The following is a 27560-nucleotide window of genomic DNA, read 5'->3' on the forward strand; positions in this document are numbered from 1 at the left end:
GGCCATGTTTCATCCTAATGTCCACGAGGTTGCCATGGGTCGGAGTCAACATGGTAACAACTAACCGCAACAGTAGCCTCGTAGACCTGTTTGAGAAAGCATGTTCTATTAGAAAGCACAGGCTGTAGCATCAATGAGTTAGAACCATGAACCGGAGTGTTTGAGGTGCTCCTTCAGAAGAACTAAGGTGTACCTAATGGTTTTAATCATTATGATAAAGGAATAAAATCTCAGACGCTGTCAGATATTCTTTTGACAAACACTATTGTACTGCCCCTCAGGGAAGCCACCAGAGTGTTTTAAGCTGAAAAATCAGATTAATGTTCTACAAAAACTTCTCTGGCAGTTGAGGCGAGGGAGGCAGGCTGAAGAGGGAGAATAGGTGGAGGGACGATGCCATTTAAAAACAACTACTCTCTGTACCGCTGGGCCGAGGCTGTGAAGGCACGCCCCTCACATGAGGCCGAAGTTAGGTACTGGAGAGCAATATGAAGAGAATTCTCAGAGGAGATTTTATTTTTCCCAAACTGAGACAGTGGGAGGCAGGGAACTACTCTAGGAATTAGCAAGCCATCTCAGGAGGATATTTCAGGATATTTAAGTGAGACCTAACACTTTAAAGCCTCAAAACTGTTTTTACAAGTATTGGACATTTTAAAAGTTATTCACAAGTGAGAAACCCCAGTGAATACCACCAAAAGTTAAAACGAGCCCCCTCTGTCAGCGCAGGCTGTTTTTCTTGTCATTTCCAACAAGAGCTACCAACCAGGGTGTCTGGAGATAAATGATACTGCTCCTCCCAGCAAAATGAAAATGCAGTCCCCAAAAGAAAGCATTACTAAAAGTTTTTTGAATCACAAAAGAAAGGTCATCTGAGACGCGAAGATACTGCACAATTGTCAAGCGCTATTCTACACTTCTTGGCTGCTGTCAGGTTGATTTGCAACTCCGAGAGACCCAAGGAGACAGAAGAAAACCGGCCCCTCGGGTTTTCTAGGCTTCAGTCTCTATGGACGCACAGCTCCAGGTCCTCCTCTCACGGGGCCATAGGCTCAAACTCTCAACCTTCCTGCCAGCAGCCAAGCACTGCAAGTCACTGCGCCACCGGGCTCCTGACCTTCCCACTCTATAGAATGAAAGTGGGAGAAAGAAAGGAAGACAAAATCCATTGCTTCTCACAACTACGTTCTTCTCACAGCTAATTTCTTCCATAACTGATGGGCTGCAGGCCAGACAATGACTTTTTTCTTAAGCATTTTCTGGTGATTTAGCTGGAAATTTACACAGCAAATTGATTTTCCTGTCAACATTTCACACCCGATTATTCTGTGCATTGGCTGCTGTCCTCACAGTGTGTCCGCATTCCCCCAAATCTCTCTCTCGTTTCCCTGTCCCTTGCCTTCTCATCGCTGCTCTGGGGCCGGAGCTGTACCTTGGGTCGTGCATAGTTGATCCTGCTCAGGAGCACAGTCTTCACGGGCGTCAGTGTGTATTCCACAGGCCTGTTACTTGGCTCCAAGGTGACTTCGGAGAACAGCTTTAGTTCTAGTTTCAAAGGACGTTTAGGGTTCCTCCAGACTCAATCAGTCCATTAACTCTAGCCTTTTTTAAATGATACTACATGGGGTTCTACATTTTCCCTCCCCCCAAAATGCACACTGTTTCCACCCCCACAAGTATTGATCTTGGCATCAAAAGATTCGTTTTTGGATAGTCTTGAGTTAAAAATCAGAAAGGAAGTGGAAAAAGGGTATGAATGGTATTTTTGAAGGGCACTCAAAATTAACCTCTTGTATTCTTAAGTCTTAGGAAGAGTCTGTAAGAAGGTCTTCCTTCACAGTAAAAAGAATAACCAAAAATAAATAAAAGTTTTAGAGATAAAATAAATAGAAAGAATGAGCTGCACATGCCAAGAGGTGATGGGATGTGTTCTGTGTGTTTAGGGCGATTCATTAGGCTGTTGCTGCTGTCGTTAGGTACCGGCCAGTTGCCTGTCACTCACGTCGATCTATGTTCAACAGAACTCAACACTGCACCCCCTCCTGCGGCACCCCCACGATGGTGGTTGTTCTTGAGCCCGAGCCCATTGTTGCAGCCACAGTATCAATCCTTCTTGTTACGCGTCTTCCTCTTTTTCAATAATGCTCTTTTCGACCAAGAACTGGTCCTTCCTGACAGCATGTCGAGAGGACACGAGATGAACTCATGCTTCAGAGGAGTGCTGGGGCCCTGCTTTTCCCAAAGCACTTCAGATACTATGAGAAGTGGTTTGTTTCTGTCTCTTCTTTCATTTTGTTTTCCATTTAGCAACTAATGTTTACGGAGCATAGTAGTTCTAGCATTGCTGAAATGTACTAGAATATTTGGGTGTGGAGCTATCACTATTTTATTTTGTGTATTTTATCACTATCATTAATGGGTATTCTTGGTGATTTCACGACAGTGCTAAAATATTAAAATCTGGAGTAAAGCTACTCTGAAAATCTTAGGATGAATAACAAAAATAAGTACGGTCCACCTTTTGCTCACCTTCCCCCCACTTCTTGCTGTGATGATTGCTGTGTGTCATTCAAACAGATTTCTACCCTACAGGATGGAACAGAGCAGCCCCATAGGGTTTCCTAAGCTGTACTCTTCATAGAAGCACACCACCGGTCTTTTCACCTACAGAGCAGGTGATGGGTTCAAACCACTGACCTTTCAGTTAGCAGCCAAGCATCTCTAAGCAAGTTAAAATTGCCTTTTGGGTGGGGGTGCAGGGTGGTGATCTCTATGATTTGCAGAAAATTATGAACTAAGCATGGCTCTTTACAGTCGCGCCTTTTCTGACCGGAGTGAGAATGTCTAGCTACCAGGCACTTCCAACTAAACTAATTTGTGGATCAAGACAGTTGGATGAATATTGAGGGATAATTACAATCTGAGGGGAGAAATGGTACGACATTTAACTTTCACAACATGAGATAGAACAGAAGTACATTTTAATACCTTTTACTGATTATCTTATTATGCACGAAAACATGCTCAATATAATAAATGCAGAGAAGCAAAGAGAACAAACTAAAACTCTCCTGTAATCACACCACTCAGAAGATAACCAGAGCTGACATTTGGGTGTTTAAACATTCACATTTTCCATGCATGTATATAATCACACACATGTAGTTTCTTTTCAATATAGGATCATCCTGTATATTCTGTTTATTTTCTCATTCAATACTATTTATTTTAAGTAACTTTTTTCACATCGATCAATAATTTTCTATACTTTTAGTATTATAATCTTGAACAGTATTGCATCATATATTTATGGTAGGTTATACACTCAATATCCTTAAATATTATGTGGTTTTCTATTTTCTCGATGATGGATAGTCCACGATAGTGACCCCATCCAGTGTGCAGACTTTCCCAGGCTCTAATTCCCTATGGGAGAACTGACAACACTGCTTGCGAATAGCCCAGCACTTACCTGCTAGCACCGGCAGGTCCCTTAATTATGGATAGCATTTTTGAAAACAACCAAAACAAATAAAAACCTCACTGGCATCTAGTCAGTGCCAAGGCATAATGACCCCATAGGACAGGGTAAAACTGTCCCTTTGAGTTTCCGAGACCGTAACCATTGCCAGAGTAGAAAGCCCTGTCCTTCTCCCGCGGGCCAGGCGATGGTTTCAAACCGCTGACTTGACGGTTAGCAGTCTGACGCAGAACCAACATGCGATCATCAGAGTAGCATAGCAAAGTAATATTTTCATTTAAACACGTTACATCCTTAACTATTCTGTTAGAATAAGCATTCAAAATGCTGTTGCTTATTTTTCATGGAAATGATAGAGTAATCATTACAACAAAGTAACTATCAGAGGTTCCAAGGTATTAACTCACAAATCACAAAATGTGGATGTCGAATGTGTATTAGCATCACAGGCTGAGGTACTAAAGCCACAGCCAAATGCTCCATAAAGGAAAATGGAGCATTTAAGTAAAGTTGAATTTATCCTTCTTTAGAAAAACTTTGGGCACTCACCTTTGGATTTCTGAAAGCTCTTGCCATTAATAAGAAAAGGGACTAACCCAAAGGCTAAATATTGTCTATGAGGATCAATTTCTCTAAAAAATAACAGTTCTCAGCTGCACCATAATCCTACCCTATGAATACTCAGAATCAGTGCCCTAGGCTTTAGTCTGGCAGCTTCTATCAGTGAGTGTTAGCATTTTGTGGAATCATATAATGTTGAATTGGTTATTTAATAACTACTTCAATTTTTTAAGGAGCCCTGGTGCTACAATGGCTAGGTGTTAGGCTGTGATCTGCAAGGTCGGCTGTTCAAAACCACCAAACCCTCCAAGGGATAAAGACAGAGCTTTCTACTCCTGTAAATAGTTAGAGACACAGAAACCCACAGGGGGGTGGTCACTATGAATCAGCATAAACTCGATAACAAGGAGGGTTTTATTTCTAATTTTATATTAAGGGGAAAAACAATGAATAGAAATACTAGGTTCTTAGAACATATCATTAACATGCTTTGTGTTCCCTAAATGCACATGTGATGATGGACGTATAAAAATCAATTAAGCTATACCATTCATTATAATAAGGCAACCTGTGGGGCAGTAAAGGAATGGTTTTTGTCTTTTCTTTTTACTGTAAAAATATCCAGTGTTCAAAGAGAGGAGAAGTGCCCCAACAAAGATGGGAGAGATGAAGAGAGAACATACTCCCATGGGCTTCTTAGCTCCAAATCTAGAGGTTATTATTATTATTATTAAAGCCCACCAGGAAAACTTCATACACAACCAATATAACCCCAAATGCAAATGCAATATAACTCATTGTTAACAATGAGTTAACAAACTCATGGTTTACAACTTATTTTTCCCATTTAAAAAATGCCATTGCTATTAGGTGCCAATGAATGATTATAGTGATTCCACTACAACAGAAATGACACACTGTCTGCTCCTGCATCATCTTCACAGTTATTCTACTGAAACCCACTGCTGCAGCTGCTGGAACCATCCATCTTGATGAAGTCTTCCTCTTGCTGCTGCCCCTCTACACGGCCGAGCGTGGTCTTTCTCCGGGGACGATTCTCTTTGTACAACCTGCCCAAAGTAAAGGAGACAGTCTCTCTGCCTCTAAGGAGCATCTGGGAGGTGCTGCTTCCAAGACCGATGTGTTTATTCTTTTGGCAGCCATGGCATTTCCAATATTCTTCACCAGCATCATGAGTCAAATGCACCGTTTCTTCTGCAGCCTTCCCTATTTAATGTCCAACTTCCGCATGCATATGAGGCCACTGAAAATTCCAGTGGTCTGGGTCAGACACACCTTAGTCCTCATAGTAGAATCATTGCTTTTCAACACTTTAAAGAGGTGTTGGGCGGCAGATTTACACAAGGCAATGCATCTTGTGATCTTTTGCCTGCTGCTTCCCTGAACATTGACTGTGGATCCAAACAAGACAAAATCCTTGACGCCAATCTTTTGTCCTCTGATAATACTGTTACCTCGTGGTCCAGTTGTGAGGGTTTTCGTTTTCTTTACATTGAGTCCTAATCCATTCTGCAAGCTATGATCCTTGATCTTCATTAGGAAGTGCTTCAGATCCTCTTCACTTTAGGCAAGCAAAGTTGCTGCAATTGTGTATCAGAAGCTGCTAACAAGCCTTCCTCCAATCTTCACGCTACGTTCCGCTCTATATAATCAGTTTCTCTGATGGCTTTCTCAGCATACAGAATGAACAAGTATGGTGAGAGGATAGAACCCCGACACACCCCTTTCCTGATTTTAAAGCAAGCAGTATTTCCTTGTTCTGCTCACACACTGCTTCTTGATCCATCGGCAAGACAAGTTCTGAAGAAGCACCGTGAAGTAGTCTAGAATTCTCATTTTTCTCAGGCTATTCACAATTTGTTATGATCCACACAGTTGAATGACTTTGCAGAGTCGATAAAAACAAGTAGACATATTTGTAGTATGCTCTGCTTTCAGGCAACATCCACCAGACACCAGCAATGATATCCCCCATTCCATGTCATTCTGGTAGCTCCCTCTCAATGTACTGTCACAGGCTCTTTTGGATGATCTTGATCAAAAATTTACTTACATGTGATATCAGTGATATTGCTCTGTTGTTCGAGCATTCTGTTGGGTTACCTTTTTTTTTTTTGAATGTGTACAAATATGGATCTCTTCCCGTCAGTTGGCCCAGTAACTCGCCCAGTAGCTGTCTTCCAATTCTCCTGGCATAGATGAGTGAGTGCTTCCAGTGCTTCATCAGCTTGTTGAAACATTTCAATTAGTATCATGGGTATCCTTATAAATCTGTCTCATTTTGATCGTTGAATGTATCCAATATAATTAACCAGATCAAAAATGTTTGCTGTTACAAATATTGCTCTCAATAAAAACATGGCGCTGTAACACAGAGAATATAATCTTGCCATATGTATTGAAAATAGCATAGCTGACAACCAATAGTCAGGAATATAAGGGATATAACACCATTAGGGAGATACTCGCACTCTAAAAGAGTCAACCCTTTAAGATCAAAAGGGCAGCATTTACCCAGGGACAAAGATCAAAAGGCTTTGAAAAGGCAGAGTGAAAATAGGAAACAGAGAGTAAGGTAAGTGTGATATTGTGGGCCCTGCAGTCCATGACATGAAACAAAATGTGTATGCATTATTAAATGGAAAACTGATCTGCTCTATAAACCTTCCCATGAAAATGGATCTATTCCATAAATCTTCACACAATTTGTAGTGAGAAGTTAAAAAAAAAGTAGCCAAAAGATGGTGAAACTAACAATAAAAGGCCACCTTGGGTCTGAGGGGCATGGCCGATGCAGCTATGTCTAGAAGACAGGAAGACAAACACAGACCAGAACTGAGGCCAAAGCAGGTTCCCATTAACAGCACAAGATAGAGGCCTGGATTTGGTTCTAAGAAAAGTCTGACCAGACATACGGGTAGTAGTAATTGTATTTATAGAGTTGAAAATATGGAAACAGACATACTCAAAACTGGTCCAATATGAAAGAAGAAAAGAACTGAAATGAAGCAAAGTAAAAAATGCAAGATAAATGTATAGGGAATCAAAATAAATGTAAATGAACTAGATTGACCCATTAAAAATAATTATCTGAGATAGAGATAAAATTGATCCATTATAAAGAAAGGAGGGGAAGTAAGCAAAAAGAAGGATGGAATATAATCCAAGGTAATTTGTTTTAAATCTTAGGTGTGCATAGAATAAACAATGGGCTCAATGTATTGATTAAAGACAGTCATAACTAATTGATTAAGAGGAAAAATTGAAACCAGCAACTACATGTTGTTTACCATAGACATTCCTAAATAAAAGATATAGAAAATATAAGGGGGAAAAAATCTGGCCCAACCAGTTGGTTAGAGTGTCGAGCAAATGACGCACTGAGAATATAGATTAGTGTAACCACTTTGCAGGGTATTCTAAGAATATCTGGTACTATTAACACTCACACACTGAACACACTGTCCAAAAGAACTTCTATAGATTGAATTTCCACCAATCACGGATTAAAGCCGGGGTTCCCTCAACAGAAAGTAACGTGTTGTTTCATCTTAATATCACTTGGGCAAGTACCTCACACAGATCAATGATACGGGAAAGTTCTGTTTTCTGAATACTTGTGTCCATTTTCTCCTTGGTCATTGCAATCCATAATATATTTTTATATTGAGTTGCTTTATAATATATTGAATTGGTCCAGAGTAAAAAAAAAAAACAAAGAAAAGAGAAAAGAAAAAATTATATATATATAATATATATATAATTATATATAATATATAATTGTATATAATTGATAGCATCTCCTGATGAGATATCTAAAGTATCAAGTCTTCCTTTTAAGGAACATGCTGGTGTTTCCTCAAAGATAGAATTGGTTGTTCTTCTGGCAGAACTTTCAATATAACTTTTCCAACTCCATCATTCAAATGCATCAATTATTCTTCAACTTTCTTCTATTCAATGGACAAGTGTCACATGCATAGGAGGAGACTCAAACTGCCATAGAGCAGATCAAGCACGCCTTAGTCCTCAAAGTGAAATCTTTGCTCTATAACACCTGAAATAGGTATCATGCAGCACAATTGCCCACTGCAATACAAACTGTATGAGTTCCTGGTTCTGCTGTCATGAGCGTGGCACTGTGAATCCAAATAAAATGAAATCTTGAAACTCAGATCTTTTGTCCATGTATTGCAATTTGTCAATTAGTCCAGCTGCAACGATTTTCATTTCCCTTACATTGAGCTGTGATCTGTACTAAGTTGTGCTCTTTGATCTTCATCAATCAGTAAGTGCTGTGAGTCTTCTTGGATTTCAGCAAACAAGTTGTGTCTTCTGCATATGACAGGTTGTTAATGACCATTTTTCCAATTCTGCCATCATGTTTTTATTCAGCGTCCTGCTTTTTACATTGTTTGCTCAGCACAAAGACTGAATAAGTATGGTGAAAAGATATAACCATAACACATACCTTTCTTGATTTAAATCATGCAGCATCTCCTTGTTTTTGTTTGTTTGTTTGTTTGTTTTGTTTTAAACATTTTATTAGGGGCTCATACAACTGTTATCGCAATCCATACACACATCAATTGTGTAAAGCGCATTTGTACATCATTCTCAAAATTTTCTCTCCACTTAAACCCCCGACATTAGGTCCTCATTTTTCCCCTCCCTCCCCACTCCCCGCTCCCTCATGAGCCCTTGATAGTTTATAAATTGGTATTTTGTCATATCTTGCCCTGTCCGACGTCTCCCTTCACCCACTTTTCAGTTGTCCATCCCCCAGGGAGGAGGTCACACACAGTTCCATGTAATCGGTTCCCTCTTTCCTACCCACTCTCCCTTTACCCTCCCTGTTTCGCCACTCACACCACTGGTCCTGTAGGGCTCATCCGCCCTGGATTACCTGGATTTTCAGTTCCTATCTGTACCAGTGTACATCCTCTGGTCTAGCCAGACTTGCAAGGTCAAATTCGAGGCATGGTAGTGGGAGTGGGGAGGAAACATTTAGGAATTAGAGGAAAGTTGTATTTCTCATCGTTGTTACATTGCACCCTGACTGGCTCATCTCCTCCCTGAGATCCCTCTACAAGGGGATCTCCAGTGGCCTACTAATGGGCCTTGGATCTCCACTCCGCACTCCCCCCATCATTCACTATGGTAAGATTTTTTGTTCTGATGATGCCTTACATCTGATCCCTTCGACACCTCGTGGTTGCATAGGCTGGTGTGCTTCTTCCATGTGGGCTTTGTTGCTTCTGAGCTTGATGGCCGCTTGATTACCTTCAAGCTTTTAAGACCCCAGACGCTATACTTTTTGATAGCCGGGCACCATCAGCTTTCTTCACAGTCATCTCCTTGTTTTCTTTGAATGACTGCCTTTGGTCTGTGTGCAAGTTCTACAATAGAAATGGGAGGGGTGGAGGCTACACTATCACCAAGGCTCTCTCTCTTCTGAAAGCTTTCTGCCAATACACACCCTTGCCTTTTCCCAGATCTTTATTTACAGAAGAGTATTATTTTCATTCCTCATTTATGCTTGAGAAAGAAGGCTCCCTATAAGTAACAGTACAGATCATGAAGCCAATAAGGGGTAAGACCAAAATTTGGTCACAGTTCATTCTAAGTCCATAGTCTGTTATCTTCTAAATCTGTGTCATATTGTCTTGATTTTAAGGAATGATAGTGAGAAATCACTAGTTGCTAGCCACATACTGCTTACTAAAAATTGTGCGTAGACATTTTTAAACAAGGGAAATTTACAATTAATGCTTTCTTCCATTAAGAAGCCATTTTTTCGTGGCATTTAGATGGAAGTCAAAAGTTTGGTTAATCAAATTGCGCGCGCGTGCGTGCGTGCGTGCGTGTGTGTGTGTGTGTGTGTGTGCATCTATTAGATGATCCTTGACATATACAGGAAAAGTCCTCAAGAGTACATAAAGTCTGAAGAATACACATGGAAGAACCCTGATGGAATGAATCACGGATTCTTCTTGTCCATTCCTTTGGAAGCAAAGTGCCTACAACTGTATTTGAGGGCTGTGGCTCTGGCCAAGCAATGGACACAAAGTATTAAGTGGGTGAAGCCATTTCTATTGAGCCCCTACTTAGAAGAATCTAAGTAGATATGTGCAGATTATGTCTATAAAATAATATCCCCCCCAAAATAAATAATACTATTCCCAAATGAAGCAGGTGAAAAATTGATTCCTGAGAAAATGTAGATGGCAAGAATGCAAATAAACATACTTTATGAAGACTTCATGACTCTTGCTCTTCACTCTATAGTCTGTGTTTATTCATTACCAAAATTGCATTTGGGCCTGTTATTGTAATAAAATGCTTGTGCAAAATTTTTTTACAAGCCCTTTAACATCTACTGGTCCCCCCCAAACTTCGATGTCCTGAAAAATCTAATTATTATTGGTAACTTTAAAAGATCACAGTAATTTATTTTTGTCAAATGTGAGTAAAGATTAATGGATACAATCAGGAATAATTTGGTAAAAACATATCAAACACAGAGAAAGCAAAATTTGTTGTTAAGTGAAGCATCAAATATAATAAAAGAGCAAATTCCATGAATGAACAGCAACCATGCACAATTCATTACCAAATGCCCATGATTCTTTCACACTTCAGTTACTGATATGATCAAAAATTGTAGTAAATGGATAAATATAGATTACCTTCAGCAACTCTTTGTACATTTTAATTATAAATGCTACTTCCAGATGATGACCAGCATAATAAGGGAAACGCAAACTAAGGTATATTCATCCTTTCTATGAATCATAAATCTGTTTGTGTGCATGTGTGTACACATACACATACATATATATGACATTCCAGTTAATGTGCTAACAATATAAAAGTAGATCTTTTTCTTAGCTATTAGTAATTATAAAACTATAAACCTGTCAACATTCAGGCTTCCAACTTCGTTCTCAAAATCATAACCCACAATTACTTACTAATGCAGTCCATAAGCCCTGTTCACTTTTTAATAACCTTCATTGCCTCCCACCCCAAAATGAATTCAACAAATATTAATGGACTACAAGTTTCTTGAGGGCAAAGCCACATTGTGTCCGTTTCTGTAGTCTCAGTACAGACTCAGTAGTTAACTCAGAAACAGACTGTCTCTATCAGCAAAAAAACAATCAACCAGAGAACCCTTCATAGTATCCATAGATGAATCTTTCAGTAACTAAAAAAGAATGAAGGCTGTTTTTTTTTTCACATGTAAAGGATTTTATAGGTAAAGTTTGATTTAAAATATGTACTGTTATTCTACAGAAGCACTGCAACATAGAAAATATAGCATGATGTTCTCTATGTGGAAAAAAGATGACATATATACCCACTGGAATATAACTGTTATAAAAAGAAATTAAGATAAATAAATGATAAAATTCTATCACATGAAAGGGTCTTGAAGACATCACACTGAGAGAAATGAGTCAGTCAGCAAACGGGCAAATGTTATACGATTCTACTTACTATATGATATGAACACACTGTTTAGAGACTAAGGCTTATTAGTGGTTACCAGGGGTGGTGTCATGGGTAAGCTCTTGGTTAACTGAAAGGTGGGTGGTTCAGAACTTACCTGCTACTCAGTAGGACAAAAGACCTGGGGATTTGTTCCCATAAAGATTACAGCCTAGGAAACCCTACGGTCAGTTCTACACTGCCAGATCACATCTAAGAGTCAGAATTAACTCAAGGGCATGCAAGAGGGGTATGGGAGGGGGAAGGGTGATTCTTTACTTAGAGAGTACTGTTTCTATTGATGGTGATAGAATATTAATTTGGAAATGGACAGTATTGATAGTTATATAACATGATTACTATCTTCAGTTTCACTGAATTGTACATGTTAAAAATATCCCATTGGCCCTTTTTTATATGAGGGACTTTAAAAAATTTCATGCAAAAATTCCATTATCTTTGAATGCTGTATTTCCACAAATGGTTTGAAACCCCTTTGTATATACTTCTATGTTAATGAAACAGTCGCAAGAAATAAATATAAAATCTGAGCAAAAGGGAGATTTTTCATCGGGGATGGAAGGTCCTTATTAGTGGTTAAAAAGGAGCCCTGGTGGCATAGTGGTTGAGTGTTTGTTTCAAATCCCCCAGCTGCTCCCCAGGCAGAAGCTGTGGCAGCCTACTCCCAGAGAAGACTGGCAGCCTTGACAGCCCAATAGGGCAGTTCTACTCAGCCCTGCAGGGTTACCAGAAGTCCGAGTAGCCGATCTATCCAAGGGTTTGGTGTCTTAGTAGGTAGGTTGTGAGTCCCACAGAAAAACCGGTCTGGGCAATAGAGAATAGAGGAAAACACTTTTTGTGTTATTTTACCATTCTTGGCAGCTTAAAATGTTGACCCTATCCATGCTTATTAAGTTTTTGAAAACCTAGTGAATATTTTAAGTTTATATTACCAGATAAAAGAAAATTTTTATAAAATTTCAAGAGACATAATTAATGCAACTCAGTTTTAAACACATTAGAGAGACAATAGACATCTAATTTTACTGCAAGCATTTATGATAATCAACATAAAGAAGTAAAAATAGACATTTAAAAGAGAAAATTCATATAAATGTCAAATGGTTGAAGACTGCCACCTTCTCATACTTTTCAAATAATTAAATAAAACTTGAATCATTCAATATAAAATATTTAAATTATTTACGGTCTTATACTACATACAAAACAGTAAGCTTTTTAAAATCTCATAAATCCTATGAATTAATTCTGAATTATCTCATTTCACAAATAAGAAAACAAAGTCAAAACAAATTGATCATTTGTGTCAGAAAAAACTAACCCTTGGGAAAGTTGATCACTCACCATCATGGTTTTTCGTTGGTGTGCTAACTGCTGTTAAATGAACCTCGCTGGTGCAAAAGTTAAAGTCCGGGGCTGCTAACCAAAAGATCAGCAGTGTGAACCCACCAGCTATGCCGTGAGCAAAAAGCCACGGCAGTCTGCAATTCTGTGAGGGAAATTCTACCCATCACGTACGGAACTAGGGAGTTTGGGTGGTGCAAGCAGTCTTGGAATGAACTGTTAACCTAAGGATTGCTCATTTGAACCCATTTGGCAGCTTCACAAAAGGCTGATGAAATTACTATCATAAAGATTACATAAAGCCCTACACTGTGGTGGTGGTTGTTGTTGTTATTGTTAGGTGCCATTGAGTCAGTTCCAACCCATAACGACCTTTCCCACAACAGAAGGAAACACTGCCCACTCCTGCAACAGTGTCACAATTGTTTCTAGACTTGCACCCATGGCTGCAGTCACTGCGTGGATGCATTTTCTTGAGAGGCGTCCTCTCTTGCACTGTCCCTCCATGCCACCAAACATGATGTCATTCTCCAGCACACGTGTCTCCTGACCATATGTCTAAAGCACGTAATCAGAAGTCTCATCATCTTTGGCTCAAAGAACCACTTTGGCCACACTTCTGAGCCATATTGGTTTGTCGTTTTAGTAGTCCACAGTACTGTCCAGGGGACTTTCAATATTCTTCTCCAGCACCACAATTCAAATACATCAATTCTCCTGCCATTTTCCTCATTCAATGTTCAACTTTCACGTGTAGATGAAGCAATTTAAAATGCCATCCATGGCTTAGGGCAGGCAAACCTTAGTCCTCAAAGTTAACATTCCTGCTCTTCAGTACTCTGAAGAAGTTTTATGCTGCAGATTTACCCCACGTAAGTCATCTTTTGATCTCTTGACTGCTGCTTCCATGAGCATTGATTGTGGATCCAAGTAAGACAAAATCCTTGGCAACTTCAACCTTTTCTCCATTCATCATGACGTTACCAATAGTTGTGAGGATTTTGGTCTTCTTTACATTGAATCTTAATCCACCCTGAAGGCTGCAATCCTTGATCTTCATTAGCAATTTTTCAATTCCTCATTTTCAGCAAGCAAGGTTTTGTCATCTACATGCCGCAAGTTGTTAATAAGCCTTCTTCTAATCCTAGTGCCACATTCTTCTTCATATAAGCCAGCTTCTCTGATGAGTTGCTCAGCAGAGAGATTGAATAGGCATGGTAAGAAGATACAACCTTGATGCACACTTGTCCTGATTTTAAAACAGGATTTTAAACCTGATCTTAAACAAGACATTCCCAGGTTCTATTCATATAAAGTATGTACTAAGTATGTGTGTGCTTCTTGATTCACATACCAATTCTACATGAACACAAAGCAGTGTTCTGGAATGCCTAATCTCCTCAAGGTTATCCATGGTTTGTCATGATCTATACAGTTAAGTGCCATGGCACAGTCAATGAAACACAAGTAAACATCTTTCAGGTATTCTCTGGTTTCAGCCAACATCCATATGACATCATCATATTGTTCCATTTCCTCTTCTGAATCCAGCCTGAACCTCTGGCAGCTCCCTCTCAATGCACTGCTGCAACCGTTGTTGGATAATCTTAAGCAAAATTTTACTTGCATGCAATGCCAGTGCTATTGTTCTATAGTTTGAACATTCTCTTGGGTCATCTTTCTTTGGAATGTGTACAAATATGCATCTCTTCCAGTCCATTGGCCAAATAGCTTTCTTCCAAATTTCCTGGCACAGACAAGTGGGGGCTTCTAGTACTTCAAAAGCTTCTTGAAACATTTCTATTGGTATTCTATCACTTCCTGAACCTTCGCTTTTGGAAAATGCTTTCACTCGAACTTCTTCTTTCAGCACCATTGGTTCTGAAATAGTGGAATGTCAACTAGTTCTTCCTCGTACCATTACTCTGTATACTCGTTCCATCTTCTTTAGATGCTTTCTGCATCATTCAATACTTTGCCCATAGAATCTTTCAATATTGCAACCAAAGGCATGACTTTTTTCATAAGTTCTCTTATTTTAAGATATGCTGAGCATGGTCTTCCCTTTTGGTGTTCTAATTCTAGGTCTTTGCACGTTCATTATAATAATTGGCTTTGTCTTCTCAAGCTGCCCTTTGAAGTCTTCTATTCAACTCTTGGACTTCATCCTTCTTCCATTTGCTTTAGCTACTCTACAATTAATAGCAAATTGCAGTCTCTTCTGATATCCACTTTGATCTTTTCTTTCTTTCCTGTCTTTTTAATGGCCTTTGCCTTCCTTCATGAATGATGTTCTAGATGTCCTCCCACATCTCATCAAGTCTTCCAGCCATTAGTGTTCGATGTGTCCAATCTGTTCTTGAGATGTTCTCAGGTGGGAGAGACTCATGGTCCTAGTTTGGGTCTCATGGACTTGTTTTCATTTTCTTCAGCTTTACCCTGAACTTACAAATAAGCAGTTGATGGTCTGTACCCAAGTCAGTGCCTGGCCTGGTTTTAGCTGCTGATGTCGAGCTTCTCCAGCAATTTTCCACAGATGTGGTCAATTTGAGTTCTGTGTATTCCCTCTGGAGAAGTCCACATGTACAGTCACCTTTTGTGTTGTTCAAAAGGGGTATTTGCTATGAACAAGTCTTAGGTTTTGCAAAATCTATCATGTGATTGCCAACTTCACTTCTATTACCAAGTTCATATATTCCAACTTTGCACTATGGTTGCCAATAATTATCAATGCATGTTGATTGTATGTTTGGTCAATTTCTGACTGTAGTCATTGGTAGAATTCTTGAATTTCTTCATCACTAGTTTTTGTGGTTGGTATATGAATTTTCATAGTTGTATTGATTAAATTTCCTTAAAGGCTATTGGATGTAAATCCTATCACGGATAGCATTGTGATTCATGATTGATTTTTGAAATGTCTTTCGACAATCAATGCCATGATGTGTTCTTCCTGCCATTATCAATCATTTGATTTTCTGATTCAAAATGGCCAATACCAGTCCTTTTCATCTCACTAATCCCTAGAATATCAATCTTAATGCCTTCATTTCATTTTTGACCACTTCCAAATTCCCTAGATTCATACTTAACACATTCCAAATTTTGATCATTAGCAGATTTTTGCAGCTGTTTCTCCTTACCTTAAGGATCTTGAAGGTTCCACTCCCACAGTCTTTACTCAACTCACATCACCATGGTCGACTGTACTCCAAGAAAGCAGTTCCTCCTTGGTGTCATTTTGAGGGCCCTCTGATCCCAAAGGGCCCCGCCTCCAGCACTAACTCTGAAAATGTTCTGCTGCCATTCATTAGGCCTTCAGTATTGGCCAATGTGTTGAAGCTTTGCATGAGGTTTTCTGCGGTTCCTTCTGCCGAAGTGGGGAGCCAAGTCCTTTCTTAGTCTGGAAGGTCTACTGAAACCTGTTCAACTTTGAGGGATGCCACTGGTGTTTGAAATGCCAGTGACATAACTTCCAGCATCACAGTAACACTCAAGCCACCACAGCACAAAAGACTGACAGTCAATTGATGGATAAAAAAACTCTAGAGAAAAGTTCTCCTCTAACACATTGTGGCATCATGAGTTAATGGTTAATTTGATGGCAACATGACACTAATTACACATATTTACAAACTGCACAACCCTCAACACATTTTCATAAGCGTTCTATATCTAATTTGCTGTTGTTGCAGACTTCAAAGTCTTTGGGATTTTTCTCTGATTTCCCCCACCCCTCCTCTCTGTCCTACAGATATAATGGTGCCAGGATAAACTCTTCTCATGTGAGCTAGTTACTTTATTGTGCCAACCTGGCTGATAAACACAAGTGGGGTTAATTGAAGAACAGAGGGATAAATGGCTCAGGGAGCCTCGCCTTTCTAGTTCTCAGGTCTCTTGCTTTGTGATGGTCACACCAGGGTGCAGCTGCTTTAGCAAGTTCCCTGCTTTAGCTGACAAGGCTCACTTCCTGCAAGACATCCCTGAGGAGAAGCCACATGGACCTACCCCGATGCAGCCCTGGGTGCTAGCGCAGCCGTGTAGAGACCCCTGCCAGTGCTGAGATACTTACACATTCACTGACTCAGCTTTCTTCCTGCAGTCGGCATCATTGTATGTGTTTTGTGAGATGGAGGAGGACTTTGTGGATTGGTGTCAGACATATGGGTTAATGGGTTAATGTTGGACTTGTGGGCTTAGGCGGAACTGGATTGGGATGTTTTCTTGATGCACACTTAACCTTTATATTAAACTCTCTCTTAAACATGAGTTTCTGTGGATTTGTTTCTCTAAAGTACCCGGACTAACACATCATGTAATTGTCTTTTATGGTAGGTTTTTCCCCAAACCAAATGTAACGAATAGTGGACCAAAAGAAGCTGTGGTGGAAATGGGACACCACGCTCACACCAAAGAGTTATGAATTCACAAAGAGCTAGAAATTAGTAAGCCAGGTTTTATCCTTGGCCTAAAGCTACAAGAACAAGATTTTTCCATTTTATTGCTTTTATAAATCTTACCCTGAAACGTAATTTCTGATCATCAGCATCTTTCATATCAAGGAGAAATAATCTTTTAAAAATAGTTCATCAGTTTATTTATTCATTGCCATTCATGTCATCATCCAACTCCCAGTGTCCTTCAAAGGCTGATTTCTTGTTGCAATCACCATTAAAATATTTCAGAGCTGCCCACCACCACTCTTCCAACCGAGGTCATTGTCATGGCCTGCAGAATCTTCCTCGTCAGCATCATCAGTATTCTGAATGACACACAACTTCCAGCCCTTCTGAAGCCTTGCATGTGGAACATGGAGCTATTTTCCACCAAGCAGAAGCCAATTAGCTTTGGGTACACAATGTGTGTTTTCATGATTCATTTTCTCCACCTCTTTCTCGTCTTTCTCCTTTCACGAATGGATGACTCTTTGACGTTAAGCTCTCTCACCTCTCCAGTCTTGACCTCTCACGATGCTGCTGCTCGGATGCATGATTCTGCTACCCTTGCGATGACTTTTAGTTTGAAGTCGGTAGTGTAGGGCTTGCATGTACTTCCTGACAGGATCCTACAAGGTTCTAACAAATCCATTTGTGAAATGAAAAAGGTGTACAATCTAATGGGCAACTGGGTAATTCTAGGAAATTCAACTCCCTGTTCTCAAGTCATTTCTGACTCAGAGAGAATGCAGAATTCAAATAGGATGTGTCCAATAAGCAAGCTATGCTGCCAGGCCTATGGCCAAGGCAACTCATGACCATTGATCAAAGACATTGGTGCTAATAAGCCATAATGAGACTGTGAAATAAGCAGACTTAACACAGCCTAATGGTTTCACTCAAGATGATCTGATTTCATATATCAGTTTTGTTTTCTTTGTGCCTCCAATTAAAAGCTAGAGCAAGAAGATGGCATGATAATTATGTCAATGCAGATTGAATCAAGATGCCTATTTATAGCTACTCAATGCCACTTAATGCCAGTGCGGGCTTGACTTTGTTTACGATTCCAAATGATAACATGTGATTTACGGACATGCTTCAAGGTTCCAGGTTCTGATTGCTGACTCAAAAGCTACAGGAAATAATTAAATTGGTAACACAATTCCAGTTTCAATTGTTCATTTTCCAAACTCGATAGACAACTGATTGACTATATCTTATAGCTCTGTTACACAAACATGTTCAAAAGTAACGTGCAGAATACTGAATGAATGTGAACAAGGCTGAAATTTACTTCTGATAATGTCCTGAGATATGCACAGTGTACAGAGGCCTCATATGACAGAACTTTTTCACATGAGTTTGTCATTTCTGCATGGTAGACACATGTGCAAATACTATTTACAGCAGTTCACTATTCACAAAAGACTGAGATGGTATATTTCACTGAAAGAGACTTTTAAGAGACACAAAAACAGTAAGAATTATTTCAACAGATTAATCCATTTTAATAAATATTTTCTACACTTGACACTTCAGATATTGCCGCCCCCCGTATTGCATTTACTTTATAAAATAATAGAAATAATTTAACCAGAACATCAAATTAAAGAATTCGCAGGAATATAGACCTTTTTAAATAAATGTATCTCATTGAAAAACTACATTAATTTAAAAAATCAAAACATGTTAAAAAAAACATGCTAATTTGAGGTTGATTTAAACTTACAGTAGGAGCCTTGGTGGCATAGTTGGCTATACATCAGGCTACTAAACGCAAGGCCAGAAGTTCAAAAACACTAGCTTTTCCGAGGGAGAAAGACGAGGCTTCAACTCCCTTAAAGAGTCTTGGAAACTCTCAGGGGAAGCTCTACTCCCTCCTATAAGGTTGCTACGAGTCAGAATTGACTCAGTGGCAATGGGTTTGGTCTTTGGAGTTAAACTTATTTTTAAAAAATGATAAAAATGCATAGGTGTCCATAAAAACACGTGAAAGTGTTTCACAACGGATGGAAAACTAGGAAACATGAACGTGACGTCACCAGCCTACAGTGCCAGCTGTTGTCATTGTGTGCCTTCAAGTCACGAACCCATGTGACAAAGAAGTGCCCACTCTGGATAGCAAGCTTTATGGACGCAGATCACCGGGTCTTTCTTCCATGGCACTGCAGGGCACATTCAAACTCTCACTCCTTCAGTCAGCAGGCCAGCACTTCAACACTTTGCCACCGAGACTCCGTGTGGAACAGCTACTCTGTGTTTACAGTGGGAAGGGAAGATGAAATGCCATCCACATCAAGACTCACCTCTGGTGACAGCATAGAGTGCACAGCCACTTCCTGTTGCTCCTCCTCCGATGACAAGGATATCAAATTCCGATGTGTTTTGCAAAGTCAGTAATTGAGCTTCTCTGGAAGGAGGCTCCCTGTTAACCATCTCTGTTACGCAGTCTGCTGCTTCAACATAGGCCAGGTTCATCTGATGGAAAAGCAGAAAATGTTCAGTTATTTGTCTGAAAGACAGCCATTTTAATAAAGTTTGTGATACCGTGCTTTAAAAAGTGATCTACACTGACGATAACTATAGCGTAGGCAACTGTGAAGTGCTTGAAATTCTGGTTTTCAGCGAAAAAGTGGGCAAAAGGTGTGAACATTTAGCAACAATGACATCCAAATGGCCAACAAAAATATTAAGAAATTCTCACAGTCACTAGCCATTTGAGAGATACAAACCAAAACAACAATGAGCTACCACCTTACACCTGCACTGACAGCCAAATACAACAAAACAGAAAATAACAAATGCTAGAGATGCTGTAGAGAGCTTAGAACCCTCCTCCTGAGATGTAAATATGAACCAAGGAAAGCAATACGGTGCCGCCTCAAACACTAGAAATATAAATTCTATACAATTTAACAATCCTTCTGTTGGGAATACATGCTAAAAAGTAGGAACCCTAACACTAGCAGACATAGGCACACCCATCCTCAGTGCAACACTGTCCACTATAGCAAGAAGATTAAAACCCTAAAGGCCCACCAGTAGGAGAATGGATAAAGACATTCTGATGCATACACACAATGGAATCATTATGCATCATTAGAAAACAATGATGAAAATATGAAGCACTTCATGAGATTCAGGGGTCCTCAAACCACAGCCCACGGGCCACATGCGGCCTGCTGAGGACATTTATCCGGCCCACCGGGTGGCTTTGCCCTGTTTTGTTTTTTACTTCAAAATAAGATATGTGCAGTGTGCATAGGAATTTGTTCATAGTTTGTTTTTTAGCTATAGTCCAGCTCTCCAATGGGTTTGAGGGACAGTGAACTGGCCCCCTGTTTAAAAAGTTTGAGGACCCCTGATAGATGGACCTGGAGAACATCATGCTGACTAAAGTTAGTAAGTCAAAAGGACAAATATTATATGAGTTCGCTGTGTGTGGCAGTTACATAATCTCCTGTCAACTTCAGGGTATTAAGAGTGAAAGGGTGGAGTCTAGCCTGTCAATCAGGTCATAGCCAATGTGGCCTCTGGGTGAGCATGGCCTTCTCCAGAGGATTCTGGGAACTACTATCTTCCTCCCTAGGGGTGCAACACACACTCTTGCTGGGAGACATTCTTGTTGACAAGTCACATGGAGCTACGCTGATGGAGCCAGAGCCCTAGAGGTGGAGGAGAAATGTGGAGACACGAGCCAGTATTGGGATGTTTCCACCGCCACTGGATCCACAAGACTTTCTACCCACTGGCCTGTGATCTTCCTGCATTCAGCATCATTGCATGTGCTGTGTGAGTCTAATAAGGAATTTATGGACTTGTATTGGACATATTGGCTAATATAGGACTATGGACTGGATCTGGACTGGCCTGGGATGTTTTCTTAATATATAATTACTCTTTGAGATAAAGTTCTTTCTTACACAAATGAGTCTCCCTATTTTTTTTCTCTAGTCTACCCAGAATAACACTGTGATAAAGGAAAAAAAAATCATTTTAAAAATAAAATAAAGACATCTATACCAAATGGAACAGATTTTTGAAACTTTCAAGGGCAGAAGGGAAAGGAGGGCAGATAACGCTACAGGTTTAGACTATGAACATGTGCTAACTTGGGTGACCTGGAAGACAATGGTCCACAGGAGGAGAAAAGAAATTAAGGAGCTGGTGAAGAGTAAACTACTGAGGGGCAGGAGGGGTGGTGACTAGTAGTTTGTATTGTTAATACACAGTTGATGATCTGAAATGTAAACCCCCACCTAATTTACTATATTTTTTACCTTTGAAGATTTATTCTTTAATTGGACACAATTCTTTAACCATAGGACTCCTGATTTCAGATTCCGTATCACACCTGCTTTTTTTTGGAGGGGGGGAGCCGTGAAATGGGAATATGACACAACCAAGTTCAATTATTGGAGAAACTATAGAGCAATTTCAAAATACTTTTGAAAATACTATTCTAAAGTCAAGAGACTTTAGAATAGAAGGAAATTGCAACTCAAACAGGTAGCATTATTGTTCACTGTAGCAGTCCTCACAACGATCAAAAGGGGGAAACACCTCAACCATGTCCATCAACAGATGACTGGATGGGCAAGCCGTGGGCACAATCAATGGAATTACTCTGCCAGAAAGAGCAATAAAGGTCAATGGCACAAAATGGGTGCAACTTAAAAAGAATAAGTTGATCACAAAAAAGACAAATATTGGCTGATTTCACTAACATGGCACACTTAGAATAAGCAAATGTATCGGGCAATCACAGAGGTAAAAAGTGGCTACCAGAGGAGTGAAGGAAGGGGAACAAGGGCACGCTGTGCTTCGCCAACACTGAGTTTCTGTTTCTAAAGAGGAAAAGATGGCCACAGATAATGGTGGCGATGGGAGAGAGTAGAAGGACCCTACTTCTGGGCACCAATCTTTGTGGGAGCACGCAACAGGTTGCACTGAATTGTACCAGTGGATAATGTTGAATTGGCAAATGCTGTGTTATCTGTACTTTTGAAACAATTTTTTAGATGGAAAAAGATAGAATTGAAAGGAGAAAATCAAGAATGCCATTCTATAACATTTCTTTAAGGACACTTTCTTATGCCTCAATTCCTCTGACATTTTATATTCTAGAATTTGGGTGTGTGGCTTTAAGAAAACAAAATTTTCAAGAATCTGTTTTGAAATTTTAAACATACTGTGTTCAATGTTATGGACTATTCGATTCAAATAATAAGCAGTTATGGCCAATAGGATCCATACTTTCGAAAGATTTAGTCAGATACTTTCCCTTTATTTTTTATTTTCCCATTATTTGTATTTTTAATATAAATTCATAAACATATATTTAATTTTCATAATAAAGGCAAGCATAGTGACCCTAAACCATAGAACTAGTTCTCTGATTAGAATATGTTATCAACCTAAATCAAATGTTTTAATGCCCTTAAAGAAAAAAGTATAATGGTTATCAGAAATCAGCACTAAGAGCTTAAAGAAGTAAATGTCTTTTTCTTCCCAAAATACCCATTCATAATATTGGACATTGCTAGTCAACATTATGCTATTGGTGACGCATGGATACGAGACTCCCACTTTCTTTTCTGTGCAGCACAGCCCGGTCTGCAATGTTGGTGTTTTCCTCATTCCTGCTCTTGGCCCATCAAGAAGTTCCAAAACAAAAGAACAAATTTTGTTCGAGTAAAAAAATTATTTTGTATTTAAATAGTCAAAATTTCGGACTTAATACTATACCAATTGGATTTCTATGAAAAGCACATTGGTCTGTAAGCCATAGAAAATACATTGAAAGAACCTTGGACTTGGGTCCTAGCCCATTTTGGCTTCTTGCACATCACCTCTCTGATCCTTGATCTCTTCATTTATAAAATGGAGATAAATTCCTGGGATGTCTAGATCTGGCTTACAGACCTGAGTCGTGACCAAGCTAATCAGAACAGATAAGAGAGCAGTATGTAAACACTGTACCACAAAAAAAGAGGAACTGTTACTAAGTTGATGCCATAATAGTACATGGTAGAGAGATTGCCAAGCACAAAGACTTTCCTATATATTCAAAACAAAATGGAGGCTTTGTAAGGTAAGCACTGGACTGCTAACCATAAGGCAGGGGGTTCAAACTCACCAGCCTCTCTGAGGGAGAAAGATGAGCCTATTTGTTGCTGTAAAACTTTACAGCCTCAGAAACCCTTTTTAGGGTTTGGGTCACTATGAGTCAGAGCCCACTGATGGTACTGGGTTGCATTTTGGCATAGGATAGCCTAAAGTTCAGTGGTTTGAACCCACCAGCCACCCCGTGGTAGAAAAATGAGGTCACTGCTGATTAGTGGAGACTCCATGTGTGTCAGAGAAGAATTGTGTTCCAGTTTTCAAAAGAAGATTGCCTGGCCTTTCCTCTGGGATACCTCTGGGTGGACTTGAACTGCGAGTCTTTCAGTTAATAGTCAACAAAGTCAGCCCCTTGCACCACGCTTCATTTACACATACGTATGAAGCCTTGGTAGTGCTGCTGGGTGAGCACTGGACTGCTAACTGGAAGGGCGACAACTCAACCCCCCAGCCTCCCCACAGCTAAAAGATGAGGCTGGCTGGCTGTGCCTGTAATGATTTCTAATCTTGAAAACCCTATCGAGCAGCTCTGCTCTGTCCTACTGGGTCACTATGGTTCGAAATCAACTCTATAGCAGTAGATCTGGTTTGTTTTACATACACTTAATTGAGGAGCCCTGGTTGCATAGTGGTTACGGATTGGGTTGTCATCCACCAGGTCAGGAGTTTGCAACCACCAGCCGCTCCCCAGGAGAAAGATGAGGCTCTCTCTTCTCGCAGAGAGCTACAGTCTTGGAAAGCAGGGGCAGGTCTACCCTATTCCACATGGTCACTATGAGTAGGCATCAACTCAATAACACTGAGCTTGTTTTTTTAGTTTTAAATTAGTTTAAGGTAACAAAATAAATACGTGGAACCGTTCGATGCTGTGGGGAACACATTTTTCACTTACGGTGTTGGCCCTCCAGCTCATGAGGAGCAGCGGGGAGGAGGATTCAAAAAGTTCACGGAAGAAAGAGCTGAGAGATCATGGAACTTTCCCACAGGAGTCCACACGTGTCCACACCCGCGTTATGTAGAAGGAACAAACGCCAGCATTGACATTAAAAACTCGGATCCAAGACCATTCCGATGAGGGGAGGACTTTCCTTCGGAGGACGTCACTTTTGCTGTGACAGATGGACGGACCGTGGACACGAGACTGACAACTGACGAAACCGCCCGAGCATTTTCACACATGGGAAGAACTGGTGGCATTTTGCACTTGGTATATTTCTCTAGAAATACTTCTGGAATGTGGGGGCCAGATTAAGATACTGCTCGTTTCTCGTTTAAACTCGGCAGTACTGCAATGTTCCCGATGCCACTCTGCCAACGGGTCCTAACTATGGCTACTGAACTCAGGTACTTGGATGGCTTCTTCTTCCACAAGTGTGCTGGCTGCGACCGGATCCCTGCCGTCCAAGGAGCTCGCTCCACTGACCGCATCGTCTCTCCGGTGCTCATTCGTCCCTTATCTTTCTCATCCACTCATCCCTGGTTAACAAGAGAAGCATTTCCATCTGCTGTCACTTATCCCTTTAACCACCAGCCGGACATTCGATAGAGACCTCGTGCTTTCCTACTGCCTTGCTTCCCTTTCTCACTTTCACCTTTCACCTCTCACCCCCTGGACTTTCACATACCACCACCACTGCCAAAGCCCAGGCTGCCCACCACACTTCTACTTCCAGTGGGCAGTGTGTGTCCCACTGTAGTTTGACGACCCGGCAGCACTGAACGCACTGTCTGCACACTTCAAGAGAGACAGGGCTTTCTACGCCAAAAGCAGTGACAGTCCTGAAAACTCACGGGGACGGGCAAAGTTCTGCCCTGTCCTACAAGACCACGATGAGTTGGCATCAGCTCAGTGGTCGTGAGCTGTTTCTTCTTTTTCTTTTGGACCACTCACTTGCCTGCGTTTCTGGGACGCCGCTCTAGGTGCTGGGCTCGCTCCCCAGCATCTGTATCTGCTTCCTTCGGATGTCCCTCAGCCGCACAATGTTACACATTGAAGTTTCTTCTTATGCCAACCCTATTTCCTCTTCTGTTATCACTCTAAGTTCTCTGCCCAGGAAATCTCATCTAGCTCCATTATCTTCAAAGTACCACGAAGAGTTTCACCACAAACACTTCCTATCTTGGTCCCTGAGTTAGTTTATTGTGTCAACCTGACCGATAAACACATGTGGGGTTAACTGAAGGGCGGAGAGATAAATGGCTCCGGGAGACTCACCTTTCAAGTTCTCGGGTCTCTTGTTTTGTGATGGTCGGACCAGGTTGCCTTAGCCAGCTCCCTGCTTCAGCTGGCAAGGCTCACTTCCTGCAAGACATCCCCAAGGAAAAGCTGCATGGACCTACCCCAAGGCAGCCCTGGGTGCTGGAGCAGCCGTGTGGAGACCCCTGCCAGCGCTGAGATGCTGACACGTTCACTGATTTGGCTTTCCTCCTGCAGCCGATGTCATTGCGTGTGTTTTGTGAGATGGAAGAAGACTTTGTGGATTGGTGTTGGACACATGGGTTAATGGGTAAATGTTGGACTTGTGGGTTTGAGCAGCACTGGGTTGGGATGTTTTCTCGATGTGCACTTACCTTTTATATAAAACTCTCTCTTATACATGAGTTTCTGTGGAGTTGTTTCTCTAAAGTACCCAGACTAATATAGTCCCCTTTTGTCAGAACCTGAGCATCAAACTATTTACTTGGCACCCCCATTTGTATGTTTCACCCACATACATCTCAACATTTAACTGATTATACATACATACATACATACATACATATACACATACATATATATCTGCTAAATAATCCCAAATGAAAATCAACCTTCAGCAGAATACAATAACTTGAGATGGCTCTTCTACCCATCATCACTCTATCTCCTACCAAATGAGGTGTAGAGAACTGGGGATCTGCCAGTTTTGCCATTCCACTGGGTGTCCAAGAGAGCCATCTCAGAAGCAGGGAAGGAGAATCCCATAGCTATCAAAAGAGAAGAGGCACCAGCAGAGCACTGTGAGAGCCCTGCCTTAGAGGGACCAGAAGCCAAGCACAGAGACCGTGACACAGAGCAGTGAGCTTTCCAGCCCACAGAACAAGGAAAGCCGAGTGCCTTTGGGTGGGAGGCCAGCTTTCAGAGCAGGGGGCCCTCTGGGTCTTTACTAGCACTAAAGGAGCTTCATAGGCCTTGTCAATGCAGTGCAGAGCCCAGGGACCAAGTAGCTAAGAAGCCAAGGGCCATTTCCTGAAAACATCAGCCAGCAACATAGCATATGACTACCAAGACATAGGTATTACAGGTTATATATATTTTGTATCATTCCTATGTTTTTAAACAAATAACACATTATACTGAGAGGTTTTGTTTTGTCTCATTGTTTTCTGGCAAACACTGAGAACCCTTAACGTGATAGTTTCTGGGCATCTATGTGTTAAGTGTGTACATTTTCTATGTAAAATGTTAGTCTATCCCTGGTAGTGTAATCACTTTGTATACACATTAGTTTCTGGGCATCTATGTGTTAAGTGTGTACATTTTCTATGTAAAATGTTAGTCTATCCCTGGTAGTGTAATCACTTTGTATACATGAGACCTAAGATAGATGTGCTGCATTTGCTATGTCTGGTTATGTTCACTACATCCTAGTCTCTGATCAGGATTTCTGAATTTGATGGGACCACAAAGATATATGCAGTGATGTTACCCGAATAGACATTAGGCAGTACATGGTTTTAATTTAGTTTAAAGGTAAGCACCTTTAGTCTGGCTTCTTATTCTTCAAAGTCTTTTAGAGTGGCTCAAATTAACAAACAAAACACAATCAGACAATGCCAAGTACTGGTGGGATTTCAACACAATTCTAGCTCTCATATCACTGGTGGAACTATAAAATGGTACAGGCATATTGAAAAGCAGTTTGGGAATTTCTTATAAAAGTACGCATTTATTTACCATTCAGCCTTCCTGGTAATTACTCAAGAGAAATGAAACTCTGTGTTCACAGGTTCATACGTAAAGGTTTTCAGTCGTTCTATTTATAACTGCCCAAAGCTTGGAACATTTCAAATGTGTGAGGCAACTTTTGAGGGTCATA

The 27560-nt window shown here is 40.5% G+C and overlaps 1 protein-coding gene across 1 annotated transcript in view; it reads right to left on the reverse strand.

Annotated features, from left to right (window-relative positions):
- The window catches only part of GPD2 (glycerol-3-phosphate dehydrogenase 2), a 212070-nt gene that overhangs the window by 110342 nt on the left and 74168 nt on the right, over positions 1–27560 (reverse strand). Inside the window, exon 3 of the mRNA XM_004703929.2 lies at positions 19668–19839. Coding sequence (XP_004703986.1) covers positions 19668–19839 — 172 coding nt within the window. The remainder of the gene's footprint in view (positions 1–19667; positions 19840–27560) is intronic.

The sequence above is a fragment of the Echinops telfairi genome, unplaced genomic scaffold (assembly GCF_000313985.2).
Source record: "Echinops telfairi isolate 266 unplaced genomic scaffold, ASM31398v2 ScPeMD7_4;HRSCAF=17, whole genome shotgun sequence".
Taxonomy (NCBI): Eukaryota; Metazoa; Chordata; class Mammalia; order Afrosoricida; family Tenrecidae; genus Echinops; species Echinops telfairi.